This window comes from Brassica rapa, chromosome A04 (genome assembly GCF_000309985.2).
Source record: "Brassica rapa cultivar Chiifu-401-42 chromosome A04, CAAS_Brap_v3.01, whole genome shotgun sequence".
Lineage (NCBI taxonomy): Eukaryota > Viridiplantae > Streptophyta > Magnoliopsida > Brassicales > Brassicaceae > Brassica > Brassica rapa.
Genome location: NC_024798.2, coordinates 4,256,078 through 4,268,573, shown reverse-complemented (window position 1 = coordinate 4,268,573; position 12,496 = coordinate 4,256,078). Strand labels below are relative to the sequence as shown.

The following is a 12,496-nucleotide window of genomic DNA, read 5'->3' as shown; positions in this document are numbered from 1 at the left end:
GTTTCTTCTAAAAACCGGCCTGAACATCTAATATCTTCACCAAACCATCAGTAATCAGTATCATGTCGCAGACCTGCTTCTACTGCATCAAAATTAGGAGTGTCAAAATGAATTATAAGCATGAGCTGGATCTCGATTTTTCGTGAGCACGAATTCTATTTTTAGATTCATTTAATAAATGAACTTAATGATTGAGTTTAATTTAGATTACGAGTTATACAAACAATCTTTAATGAATATGAGCTAATTCATAATGTTGGTCTTTTTTTTATATTTAATATATATGGATAACTTCCATTTCTAATGCAAAAAAGTAGTTTAGATAAATTTTTTATTTTTTTATTTTATGATTAGAACAAATGAAGACCTTAAACATGAATTATCTGAAGACTCTCAAGCGAAATAGATTTTTGGATCATCATTTATCTTTAATTTAATTGATTTTTAGGTGTTGACTTTATTTATTATTTAATATTAATGTTTCAGATTTTTAATATTTAAATTTTGAATTATATTATGGAAATTTTTCTAGTTTTATTTTACAATTATTTTAATTTTTCATTTTATTAGATCGTGAGTTAACTCATTTAACTCATGATCTAAATGATTCAAGTTCGATTTTACATATTGAAACTCATATAATAAATGAGCTGAATTAAGCTAGTTCATGAAGAACCCGAACTGACTATGAGCGATGAGTTGATCGAATTAACTTATTTTGACACTCTTAATTAAAATATATGGAACGAGAAGCAACTTCAACGTCATGTTCATCCTGAGGATATACTCTTTGTTAAAAGAGTGAGACCAAGCTTATTCTCTACACCAGATAAACCAGTTTGGATCTTCACAAAAGATGGAGAGTACTCAATCAAATCTGGATATCATCAACAAGTCAAACCTATCGCCTCAAACCGCGACAACAATAGCAAGCATCAGAAACTATGTAACAAATCTGGACACTCTCAACACCTCCTAAGATTCAACACTTTTGGTGGAGAGTTCTTCAAAATGTACTTCATACTGCAGAAACCCTGCAAAAAGGGAAGTTGAAAGTCGCTACCAGATCGTAATTTCCGTGGAGAATCCAAAGAGACAACTATTCATCTACTCTTTTAATGCAGGATATCCAAAGAGATCTAGGAGCTAGCCGCAATTGAAATCCCTTCAGGTCAGCAAGCTACCTCTAACTCTTTAATGGATTACCTTCAATTTTTAATGTCCAGATATAGATCATCATATTCCTACATTCCCCTTCATTGGCAGGAGAATATGGAAAACTCGGAATGATTTAATATAGAATGCAAAGAAATGGGCTATACCAGAGATTATCTGGAAAGCTTTTATGGATCATCAACTTTGGTCAGAAGCTAAAGTCTCACTTGACTCTAATGATCTAGACCAAATAGTCTGTTTTTCCCAAACTCAACCTGCTTATGCATCTGATCATATTCCAGAATATATGGTCTACTGTTATACAGATGCATCTTGGTTGGATGATAAACAAGAAGCATGAATAATATGGGTTTTACATGACTCCGAGCACAAACTATTAATCAGGGTTCATCATCTATCGAGCCAACAAATTCAGTTTTAGAAGCAGAAGCTCTGGGTCTAAAGGAAGCAATAGTTCAACTCAACCGTCTCAACTACAAGAAGGTAATCTTAGTTGAAGATAACTCAGAGTTATACAACAACTAGCCAGGATGAAACACGACCAGTCTGGATACAGCAGCATACAAAATATCACTTGCTCAAAAACTATGCTAGCTAATAACTTAGCTACTAAAGCTAGAGCAGCTTGACGGTGGTCTGTTTGATACCTGTACTTTATGTAATTATCTTTTACGTTCTATAATATAAAATGTTTGACCAAAAAAACGTTCTAATTTGACCAAATTAGTTGAAAGTTGAATCAGACAAAAAATTGGGTTGGTTCAATTTTCCGTGACATTATGTTAAAACTACATATATATCTAAAATCCATTAAAACTATATAAGATATCATAACTATATGATCACATTTCAAAATATATGAATTATCTGAAACACAATATAAAAGTTATATAAATTTTCCAAAAATGTTCAAAAATTTTAAATTATGTAAATGAGTATAATTATTTTTAATTTTTGGATACATATTTTGATTTGTAAGAGTATCATTTAATACCCAAAATTCATGTCGAGTGACAAGATGGTTAGTGATCTAGTGTTAATTGCTTTACTTGTTTGATAGTTTGTGCATGTCTTATTGGCAATGTACAAGTGTATTTGTGATGAAATTCTTGCAGGCCTGTTATTACAAATTATTTGTATAAATATGATTCTTAGCAAATGTTATTTTGTTGTGTTGATAGAAATATATGCAAGATTCTAGTAGTACACTCAACGATTTAGAATAAAGAATTGAGACATGGAAAGCTGAAAAATATGATATTATATGATTATCTTAAAGATAGTATCAGGGAAATAATGAACAAAGATGTCGAAAACCCAGAAGTGTTGAGAACAACATTCTTTTTTGTAGCCTTCCAACATACATTAGGCTGAAAGTCAAATGACATCTTACAAAATATGTTAAAGCATGTAAGTTCTACATTTTCTGATTTTATATCATTGTTTGCTTATATATATATATATATTTTGAATAGAATGTTAAATTGAATTAAAAAAAAAAAGACTGTTCTTTACAGCAAGTGTAACATATATTTGAATGAGCTAAAACTATTCTCCTATCATTTTGTCTTCATAACTTTACTTCAGATTATTTCTATCTTCAACTCTGTCTGGTTTCAAACCAGTAGACCATTGCACCCCCTAAATCTCTGCTCCCCTTCCTCTGCAAAATAGTTATTTTGTTCCTCATATTTTTGTCAAGCCGCTTGATCAATAGAGTAGCCGGGCATGGAACTCCCCCATGTCTTCTTCTGTTTCGCTCCATCCAGATAGTATGAACCTTCGATTGCAGCATATACCTTGCAACAAATAGCTGCACCTTACTCCAATTTGCTTCACTAGTAACAAGATCTATAATTCTTTCCCAGCCAGTTACATACTTCTCCTTCAACACTCCTTTCATTAGAACTTCCCAGATTTGCAGTGAATAAGGATAGTCAAAGAACAAGTGATTTCTCGTCTCCAGCGGTTCTTGACATAGCACACAAGCAGCATCCACATTATCATTCCATCTCTTCATTCTTTCCCCTGTGGATAATCTCCCCTGTATTGCTATCCAGTTTATAAATGAGTATTTTGGAGTAGCATGCTTAAACCACACTGCTTTATGCCAATGGCACACAAGATGATTCTCCCTTATGTTCAACCAAGTATCTCTTGTTGTGAATCTCCTCTTATAGTTCCCCTTTTCATTTCTCCACAGCGAGATGTCCTCCTCCTGAGTCAAATTTACTTTGTATCTCTCTATTTCATCTTCTACTCTATTGAGAAGCCGATTCCTATGCACTCTCCTTCTATGATTTCTACTATCTGCCATAGTCGCATGAATCTGAATCCCAATCCCAATACAACTTCCATCACTTAGAACATCCCTCAAGCAACCCATAGGTGACCACACCTCATACCAAAAAGAAGTTTTTTCTCCATTTACCTCAACTTTATAAAACTTCTTTGCTATTTCTCTGTATTTAAGTAAATTTCTCCACATCCCTGAGCCTGATTGTGTGTTCTCATTCACCATCCAAAACGATCCCTTTCTGATCAGATAAGCTTTGACCCAGTTCACTCAAAGAGAAGTAGCTGATAAAATTCTCCAAATTAGCTTCAAACAACTCACCACATTTACCTCTCTCAAAGGTCTTATTCCCAGTCCACCTTCTTCCTTCAGTCTACAAACATCACTCCAAGCTACCTTGGCTTTCTTTCCATTTAGCTCTGGCCCTGACCAAAGGAACGCCGAACACATTCTTTCTATCTCCTTTATGCACCCACTCGGGAGCCTGAACGCTGCCATCCAGAAATTTGTTAAGCTCATAATCACTGAGTTTATTAGTTGAAGCCGGCCTGCGTATGAAAGAAATCTACCAGTCCATGTGCTGATTCTCTTTCTAATCTTCTCTATCAAAGGGAGAAAATCAGTTACTGTCATATTCTTGGTCATGAGAGGCAGACCCAAATATCGAACTGGCAAGTACCCCGTCGCAAAGCTGTATTGATCCCTTATCTCTTCTCGTTTCTGCTCTGTATTACCTGCCATAAAAAAAAACAGACTTTTCCCTGCTGATCTTCAACCCACTCATCCTATCAAATTCTTCAAAAACCTTCAGTATCCCTTCAATGGATCTTCTCTTAGCATCCGCAAATATTAGATCATCTGCAAAGCAGAGATGAGTGAGTTTTATGTTTTTGCAACCGGGATGATTTCCAACAATTCCTTCTGCAGCCGCTCTGTCAATCATCTTCGATAACACGTTCATGCATTTGACGAAAATGTAAGGAGACAAAGAGCAGCCTTGTCTCAAACCCCTTTTACTTTGAAAGTATCCCGCCAATTCTCTGTTTACTTGGACTGAAAATGAAGCTGAGGTAACACAGAGTGCAATCCATCTCCTGAATTTCTCCTGCAAACCAAGAGCTTCTAATGTGTTTAGCAAGAAGGACCATTGAACTGAATCAAAAGCTTTAGATATGTCAATTTGCATAGCACATGTAGGAGATATAGTTTCCTTATGGTAATCCTTCATCACCAGCTCAGTTGCAAGCAAAATGTTCTCCATAAGTAGACGTTCTTTAATGAAAGCCGATTGGTTCAGACTAATACATTGTTTGCTTATATATAATTATTTGTTTATTACTTTTGGGATTGGTAAAATTCTTTAACTTAACATTACAAATAATAACTGGCTAATAAACTCTTTGGGTGCCATGTATTCTATTCAACATGTAGTAAAATATTAAATCTTATATAAGAGAGCTTCTGATTGTTTTTAACAAACGTGTGGTTAGTTTGAACAAAGACTGTACAACCATATTTGTGACTGGCATTGGTAACATCTGTGGAGAATTCATTTTCAAGAATTTTCAGCTTATCACCACAAAGGTATAAAGAAAAAAAAACTAGGACTGTTACGAATTCACTAACCATCATTATTATTTTCTTAAATCTTATTTATTATATTCAAAAGCTTGCAAAATTTCAGCAAAAAAGGAGGTTTGAGCCATAGCACCATTGAATTTTCTATTACATAAGGTCTAAATTGTGTGTATTAGGCTATATGTGTGACCTATAATCATGAATTAATGGGCTGATTCTTTTGTAATTTAGAAAAAAATATTTCTACTAAAATCGGTTTAAGCATTCTGATTAGGCTTACTGGTTTAAGGATGGATCGGTCAATGAAAAGAATTCAGTGAGTTTTGCGTCTTAACCGCTTTTTTGAAAAACAATTGTATCAAATTCATAAATATTTTGCAGGTATTTTTCAGTTTCTAGGTCGGTTTAGCTAAAAAAAATAATATGTTCGGTTTACATTAGATTTTGTTTTATATTCATAACTATATTTTTTTTAAAAAAAAAGTCAAACAAATTCTTTAAAAAATATTTGAAATTTTTTATTTAGAATCTAATAAAAACAACACAATATATATAAAAATAGTTGAATACATTATACATGCCAAAAATATCCAAAACACCATATGAAATTTACATAACATTTTTTCAAAATATTTAAATATCTAAATTATACAAAAATTAGATAAAAATAAACTAGGTAATTTTGAATTTTTTAGATACTAATTTAAATTTTGACTGTTACTTGATATCTAAAACTTATGTTTAATAACACAGTGGTTGATGATCTAGTTGTATTGATAGTTTAAAAGATTACTAGTTCAGTCTATTTGATAGATGATAAATGTAGTATTATCAACACCTAGTTTCAAAAATTAGAGGAGTTTATGAACCCAATGTTTGGTGAATTTTGAATAATGAAATAATCTAATATTAAAGGCTTCAGAATTATTTTCTGTGACTGAAACAGTTTAACTGAACAGTAAAATCAGTTAATTAAAAACATTAAAAGTCCAATTGTTTATAACTTTCAAAAATTTACTGTTAAAGGTTTTAAAATATGACTGTTAAGACTTTATACTTTTAAATAGTGGAAGTGGTTTTAGAAATATTAGAAGTTAAGAAATCTATACTATTATTTGCGAAGTAAGTTTTTGGAATCGAGCTCTCACGTTAAAAGTTAGAGTGGTTAATCTCGTTTATACCCTTAATGAATAAAATCTATGACTAAATTAAAAAATAAAAATGAAATTTTAATTTATTTAGTTAGATAACTGATTAAAATTGATAATAGAAAGAATTATCCAAAATCTGAAAATAGAATTTTAAAAAGAGATAATTTATGTATATATTGTATTGTTATCTAAAAAATTCTTTTAGTAAAAAGTTAAAAACATGAATTATATAACTAATATTAAATCTAATTCTTAATTAAATAATTAAAAATAGAATATTGAGTTAACCAAAATCTAAAATATAATAAAAAAAAAAGATAATTTCTATATTGATTAAAATTAACAATAATAAGAGTTATCCAAAATCTGAAAATATAACTTAAAAAAGAGATCATTTTTGTATATATTGTATTGTTATCTGAAAAAGTCTTTTAGTAAAAAGTTAAAAACATGAATTATATAATTAAATATTAATCAAATAAAATTCTTAATTATATAATTAAAAATAGAATATTGAATTAACCAAAATCTAAAATATAATTAAAAATAAGATAATATATATATATATTGTATTGTTATCTGAAAAAGTATTTTAGTATAAATTTAAAAAACATAAATTATATATTAAAAATAGAATATTGAGTTATTTTAAGATTTATTTTAGTATAATGAATATAATGTATAAAGAACTTTTTAAAAATTTATGAAAATGTTTAAGTTCGCATCGCGGGAAAAACACCTAGTAGTAAATTAAAAAATAAGGTAAACGATAAAATTAGTAATTTTGGTTTTGAGAATTTGAAAGAAAGTTTTCAGGACTTCGATAGTTTACAGCCTCCTTAAAAATAAATAGACTTCCGAAACTTTAGAATTAAATTAAGCTCCAAGCTAGTAAAGTCAAAACACAAATCAATCAGACACTAAACCGGAATTAGTGATGAAAATTGGTAACCAAAATCAAACCGAATTGTAAAAGAAAAGGAAACTTTGGTTATTTCTCTTGTCAAAAAGGAAAACTCTCGAGAATTTATAGCAGTCGCGAGTGATCGTGCACCCACGAACATAACCCAATTTGCTCTTCCTTCTCCCTTCTCTCACTCGCGGATTCGCAGCCTACACAATGTCGGATACTGTAGAGAAAGTCCCCACCGCTGAAGCATCTTCATCCTCAGTAGAAGCATCAATCACCGGCGAGAACACCGAGCCCACGACAACAACGGAGAAGACAAAGTGGGGCGATGTTGAGGATGACGACGAAGAGGAATCAGACGCAGTCTCGGAGCTCAAATATTTAAGTATCAAGGACGAAGAGAAACCTGAATCTATCCTTGACGAACCCGAAGACTCAAACATCAAAGCGGTATCTACTTCTATACCCCCTTGCTTGATTTCTTCTGTTTAGTGGAATTGTGAATTGTGGTTGTGTTGAATCTGCTTATCACTGTAAAAGTTTAGGTTTTTCTGGATGGGTTTGATGCAAAAGTAGTTCATGGATGATCCCAACATCAGTCTAGGGTTTGATTTTGATCTGGGACGATGTGGACTCTTCCCAGTCGAGCTTAGATCTTACTTTTACTGGAAAAGATTAGGTTTTTCTTGATGGGTTTTGATGCAAAACTAGTTCTTGGATGAGTTTGATTTTTGAGTCATTCTTTCTTTGTAGGTTACTTCAGGTGACACACCGTATACATCAGCGAGTAGGTTTGAAGATTTGAACTTGTCACCTGAGTTAATGAAAGGTTTGTACGTGGAGATGAAGTTCGAGAAACCTAGCAAGATCCAAGCTATCAGTTTGCCCATGATCATCACACCGCCTCACAAGCATCTCATTGCTCAGGCGCATAACGGATCTGGCAAGACCACCTGTTTCGTTCTTGGGATGCTCAGTCGTGTTGACCCGAGTCTGAGACAGCCTCAAGCTCTTTGTATTTGTCCCACCAGAGAATTAGCAAACCAGGTTAGTTTAGTTAGTTATTCCACTGGTTAATAATCTAAGAAAAGAAACATACTAAGAGTCTATGTATGATTTTTAAAATGAATGACAGAATATGGAAGTTCTTCAGAAGATGGGGAAGTTTACTGGGATCACTGCTGAAGTTGCTGTTCCGGAGTCGAATCAAGGGGTAACAACTGCAAGAAGAGCACCTGTGTCTGCTCAAGTTGTGATTGGCACCCCTGGGACACTTAAAAAGTGGATGGCCTTCAAGAAACTTGGTCTGAATCATTTAAAGATTTTGGTTTTTGATGAGGCTGACCATATGCTTGCTACGGTATGCTCTTTAATTTTTGTTTTACTTGGCCTTAATGTCTTACTTTCTGTATAAGGTGACCATAAGTTTCTTTTCATATGTTGATATTTGAGGTTTCATTGTTGTTGCAGGATGGCTTTAGGGATGATTCCTTGAGGATAATGAAAGACATTGAGAGAGTTAATCCCAATTATCAGGTACGTTAAACTGGTTTAATTTAGTCATGAATCGTGAACTGTAAGTAGTGTGACTATTGATTTCTAGTGGCCATATCTACATTATATCTAGGGTCTAAAAGATATTCTACTTGACGCTCTTTAGTGAATAAAATCAGCTCAGCTGTGTTTTCTTTATTGAACAGAGTCCCTTATGTTAATAAGACATATCTACGTGTTAAAACGATGGTTGATATGTTGCTCACTGTTAGAAAGCTATTCTGGGCTATTTCATTTTCTACATGGCTGTTAGTCTCAGTTTAAAAGAAACTCTTTGCTTTTTATTTTCTTGTGCTAAAATTGATCATGTGTTTGTGTTCTTGACCTTTTTTTCTAACAGGTTCTCCTGTTCTCAGCAACGTTTAACGAAACCGTCAAAGATTTTGTTCAGAGGACAGTCAAGAGCCCCAACCAACTCTTTGTAAAAAGAGAGGATCTGGCTTTAGACTCTGTGAAACAGTATAAAGTGGTTTGCCCAAAGGAGCAAGACAAGATCGAAGTCATCAAGGATCAGATCATGGAGCTCGGGGATATTGGGCAGACCATAATATTCGTGAAAACGAAGGTATCAGCAAGCAAAGTGCACAAAGCACTTGCGGAAATGGGGTATGACGTCACCAGTGTTCACGGTAGTATGAGTCAAGAGGATAGGGATAAGATAGTGAAGGAGTTCAAAGACTGCCTTACTCAAGTCCTCATTGCAACTGATGTCCTTGCTAGAGGTTTTGACCAACAACGGGTAAATCATTCTTCAACCCTATTGCTTTCATCTTGTTGTTCCCCCTAAAATGCTTCGCTTCTTAGTTAATGACTCTTGCTCGGTTATGTAATACTTGCAGGTGAATTTGGTTGTGAATTATAACATGCCTACTAAATATGAAACTGGGGAGCCAGATTATGAAGTCTACCTTCACAGAGTTGGACGAGCTGGTCGGTTTGGTCGAAAAGGTGAGCTTCCTTTTTTGAATGTTACCATCAATTTAGACATTGATGATAATCAACTTATATAAACTGTGTATTTGTATGGCAGGGGCTGTGTTCAACCTCCTCCTCGAGAATGGGAACGATAAAGAGGTGATGGAGAAGATAGAGCGCTACTTTGGAGCGCAAGTTAAGGAGATCAAGTCTTGGAACTCAGAGGAAGAGTACAAGGGCGCACTCAAGGAAGCTGGCCTGCTTGATGAGTGAAAAAACTCACGGATGAAGAAGACATAAGTTGCTTAAACAACGTGAAGACTTTTGTTTTTTTTTTGTTTCCCGAGATTGTTGTAATTTATTATATATCAGATTGCAAAGATTTTTTATTCACGAAAAATTCAAATTTTGTTTCGATTGACAATCAATCATATGAACGTAATCAGCAAAATCATCTCTTTTACAACATCAGGTAAGTGATAAGCTTTTCTTAGTTTCAACCGATGGTTGAGGTTTTAGCAGCAAGATGAATCAATGCACGTCGGTGATAGATAGTACGCAGCTTCTTGTATTTCTGCACAAACGCTGCTGTATCAATCTCCTTCTCTAGGAACTTCTCTTGCAGAGCTTCAGATTCTTCATCCACCTCATTCATAGCCTCTGCAAAACCTCCCCACAAAAGTTGCGGTTTAGAAATGATGACACAAGAAACTGTACATATGAAGTATTGCACTTGTATAAGTTTTACCTTGAAGTTTATTCAGAAGAGAACCAGGGGAGTACAACCTGAGGATCTCTTCTTTTTGTCTTTCCAGCTCATTAAGCTTTTCTTGCGCAGCTGCAAGCTCAGTTGTACGGATGATTTTGCACTGTAAAACGAGGAACACAAGGTTCTTAAGAAGAGATATCTTGTTACACATTGTGAACTGAAAAAGGAAGTATGGTTGTTGATAACTCACTTGGTTTCTGAGCTCCATTATTTGTGGCTCCTTCTCCAAGTTTTCTCCTGTTACATTTTGACCATAATAACGTCAGATTACTAGATGAAACCGAAGCTACTCCTCAAATGACATGAAACAACAGAGAACTTACTAGCCAGCTGCAATGTTTCTCTGCGGAGCTCCTCTTTGATCTTATGGACAGAAACCAAAAACAATGAGCACCAGTGAATAATATCAATACATAACTAATAATGAAAGCTATAAACAACCGCCGTTATCCAGAAACAATTTAAGAGTGTTTTTAAGACTTACATTGTTCTGGACCTTGACCTGGTCAAGAGAGAGCAGAAACTGCTGATAAGCATCTTTGTCAGAGAGAAGCTTCCTCAGCTCGTCCACACTAGAGCAAAAGTATACAAAGATTCAAATAAGAAAGCATACAAAAAAAACCACAACACAGGAGAGAAGCATACAAAAAGAATAGAGAGCGAACCTTTTGTCTTTCAAGAAGGTGATAATGCCAGCTGCTTCACCTGGTGAAACATGTGCTGGAATCTGACCAGATGTTTGAGGGCGGGATGAGGAGCTTGGAGAGCTGACTAGAGAAGGAGAGTACCATGGCTGCTGCTGCTGCTGAGAAGAAGAAGAAACTTCCGGAGGAGGACGAGATTGCCCTTGTTGCTCTTTTGATCCCCTTTGATTAAAACCAAAGAAAGAAACATTAAACATGTCAGATGCAGAACATCAAATTAGAAACGAGACACAAACAGTAACAAGAGACTACAACATTCTAAATATAATAGCAGCAAACCCTGCCTAAATCAGCAACACAGTGCTCAATTCAACTGTAGATAACTACCTAACAACCAGATTTGCCTAATCAACGAACATACTTAATGTACTCAACACACGTATCTGATTATCATCAAATTGAAAATCTTGACAGCATACGAAACAGCTAGCTAGTCTCGAACAATCACGGAACACACAAAATTAAGAGTTGGGTATTACCAGAAATTGAACATCGTTTCTAGGATTCGGCGAATAACCAAACCAGAAGAAGCTTGTGTCTTGTCGGAAACAAAAAAATCACCTTTTACCGGATCGACCAAATTAAAGAACTTTCTATTAAGATCGAAGACTTGGGAACTTCGGTTAGAAAGCGTGTTTGTCGACGAAACTTTTTACTTTCGTATTTTCGGATTCCTAACACGATTTGGTTTTGGTTTTCCCCTGATGGGCCGTATTGTTCTGAAGGTCCAATACGAACAATTTACGAGTTTAAAATTGCCCATATAAAGTTTTACTGTTGAAACGACATTATTCGATGCTGCCTATCATCCCTGGAAAACCGCGTACCTCTCCACCATCGAGCAATCGTTGAAGATCCTCAGCTGTAGGGCTGCGTAGATACTCATCTCCAAACAAATTTATAATTGCATTAGTGAAATTTTCCAAACATAAACGTGAAGTATTGTCAGCAAGTCGGAGATACTCGTCATATGTATCTCCTGATTGACCATATGCCAGCATACGTATAGCTGCCGTACACTTTTGAAGTGCAGATAGTCCATACCTTCCGCAAGCATTTCGTCTTTGCTGAAAGTATGGAACTTCATTACTTACACGTTCGACAATGTGGAGGAACAATGGCTTGTTCATTCGAAAACGCCTCCTAAACATTTGCGGTGGGTATGTAGGATTTTCTTGGAAATAATCGTTCCATAGCTGATTGTGTCCTTGTTCACGATGTCTTTCGATATAAGCCCGTCTTTTCTGCTTGTTGGGGTGAGCATCTATCACTGAGTCGATGAAATTATCAACTACTTGGTCGACCATTTCTTCTAAAGTTTCATCAACTTCATCACTTGATGAGAAAGACATTAGTGAAATTTTTTCCTAAAATCAGAAAACGGGATGTGTTCATATTTTTTATAATATTTTTTTTTCATTATTCTTTCATATTTTTCCTAAT

The 12,496-nt window shown here is 34.5% G+C and overlaps 3 protein-coding genes across 3 annotated transcripts; 1 reads left to right on the top strand and 2 right to left on the bottom strand.

The window, feature by feature from the left end:
- Positions 1-7,201: 7,201 nt before the first annotated feature.
- LOC103863439 (DEAD-box ATP-dependent RNA helicase 38) lies at positions 7,202-10,051 on the top strand. Its single transcript, XM_009141183.3, has 7 exons — positions 7,202-7,561; positions 7,865-8,158; positions 8,247-8,471; positions 8,582-8,647; positions 9,006-9,404; positions 9,505-9,613; positions 9,696-10,051. Exons 1-7 carry the CDS (start codon positions 7,322-7,324, stop codon positions 9,851-9,853), a joined length of 1,491 nt encoding a protein of 496 aa, XP_009139431.1. The 5' UTR covers positions 7,202-7,321; the 3' UTR covers positions 9,854-10,051.
- On the bottom strand, positions 9,949-11,741 carry LOC103863440 (vacuolar protein-sorting-associated protein 37 homolog 1). The gene is made up of 7 exons (XM_009141184.3): positions 11,533-11,741; positions 11,015-11,215; positions 10,834-10,921; positions 10,673-10,712; positions 10,540-10,586; positions 10,329-10,449; positions 9,949-10,240 (listed from the first exon to the last, which is right to left on the bottom strand). The coding sequence occupies exons 1-7, from the start codon at positions 11,544-11,546 to the stop codon at positions 10,077-10,079; spliced, it is 675 nt and encodes a 224-aa protein (XP_009139432.1). The 5' UTR covers positions 11,547-11,741; the 3' UTR covers positions 9,949-10,076.
- A 100-nt stretch (positions 11,742-11,841) lies between these two features.
- LOC103863446 lies at positions 11,842-12,405 on the bottom strand. Its single transcript, XM_009141191.2, has one exon. The coding sequence runs from the start codon at positions 12,403-12,405 to the stop codon at positions 11,842-11,844; it is 564 nt and encodes a 187-aa protein (XP_009139439.2).
- Positions 12,406-12,496: the final 91 nt, after the last annotated feature.

What these genes read in the sequence shown, in the direction of transcription:
- LOC103863446 (XM_009141191.2), bottom strand. Translation starts at nt 12,405, where the DNA reads ATGTCTTTCTCATCAAGTGATGAAGTTGATGAAACTTTAGAAGAAATG.
- LOC103863440 (XM_009141184.3), bottom strand. An exon ending in AGAAACATTGCAGCTGGCTA is followed by an intron (nt 10,587 to 10,672) that starts GTAAGTTCTCTG and finishes AAAATGTAACAG; the next exon opens with GAGAAAACTTGGAGAAGGAG. An exon ending in TAATGGAGCTCAGAAACCAA is followed by an intron (nt 10,450 to 10,539) that starts GTGAGTTATCAA and finishes CTCGTTTTACAG; the next exon opens with TGCAAAATCATCCGTACAAC.
- LOC103863439 (XM_009141183.3), top strand. Translation starts at nt 7,322, where the DNA reads ATGTCGGATACTGTAGAGAAAGTCCCCACCGCTGAAGCATCTTCATCC. An exon ending in GAGGTTTTGACCAACAACGG is followed by an intron (nt 9,405 to 9,504) that starts GTAAATCATTCT and finishes TAATACTTGCAG; the next exon opens with GTGAATTTGGTTGTGAATTA. An exon ending in TGGTCGGTTTGGTCGAAAAG is followed by an intron (nt 9,614 to 9,695) that starts GTGAGCTTCCTT and finishes TTTGTATGGCAG; the next exon opens with GGGCTGTGTTCAACCTCCTC.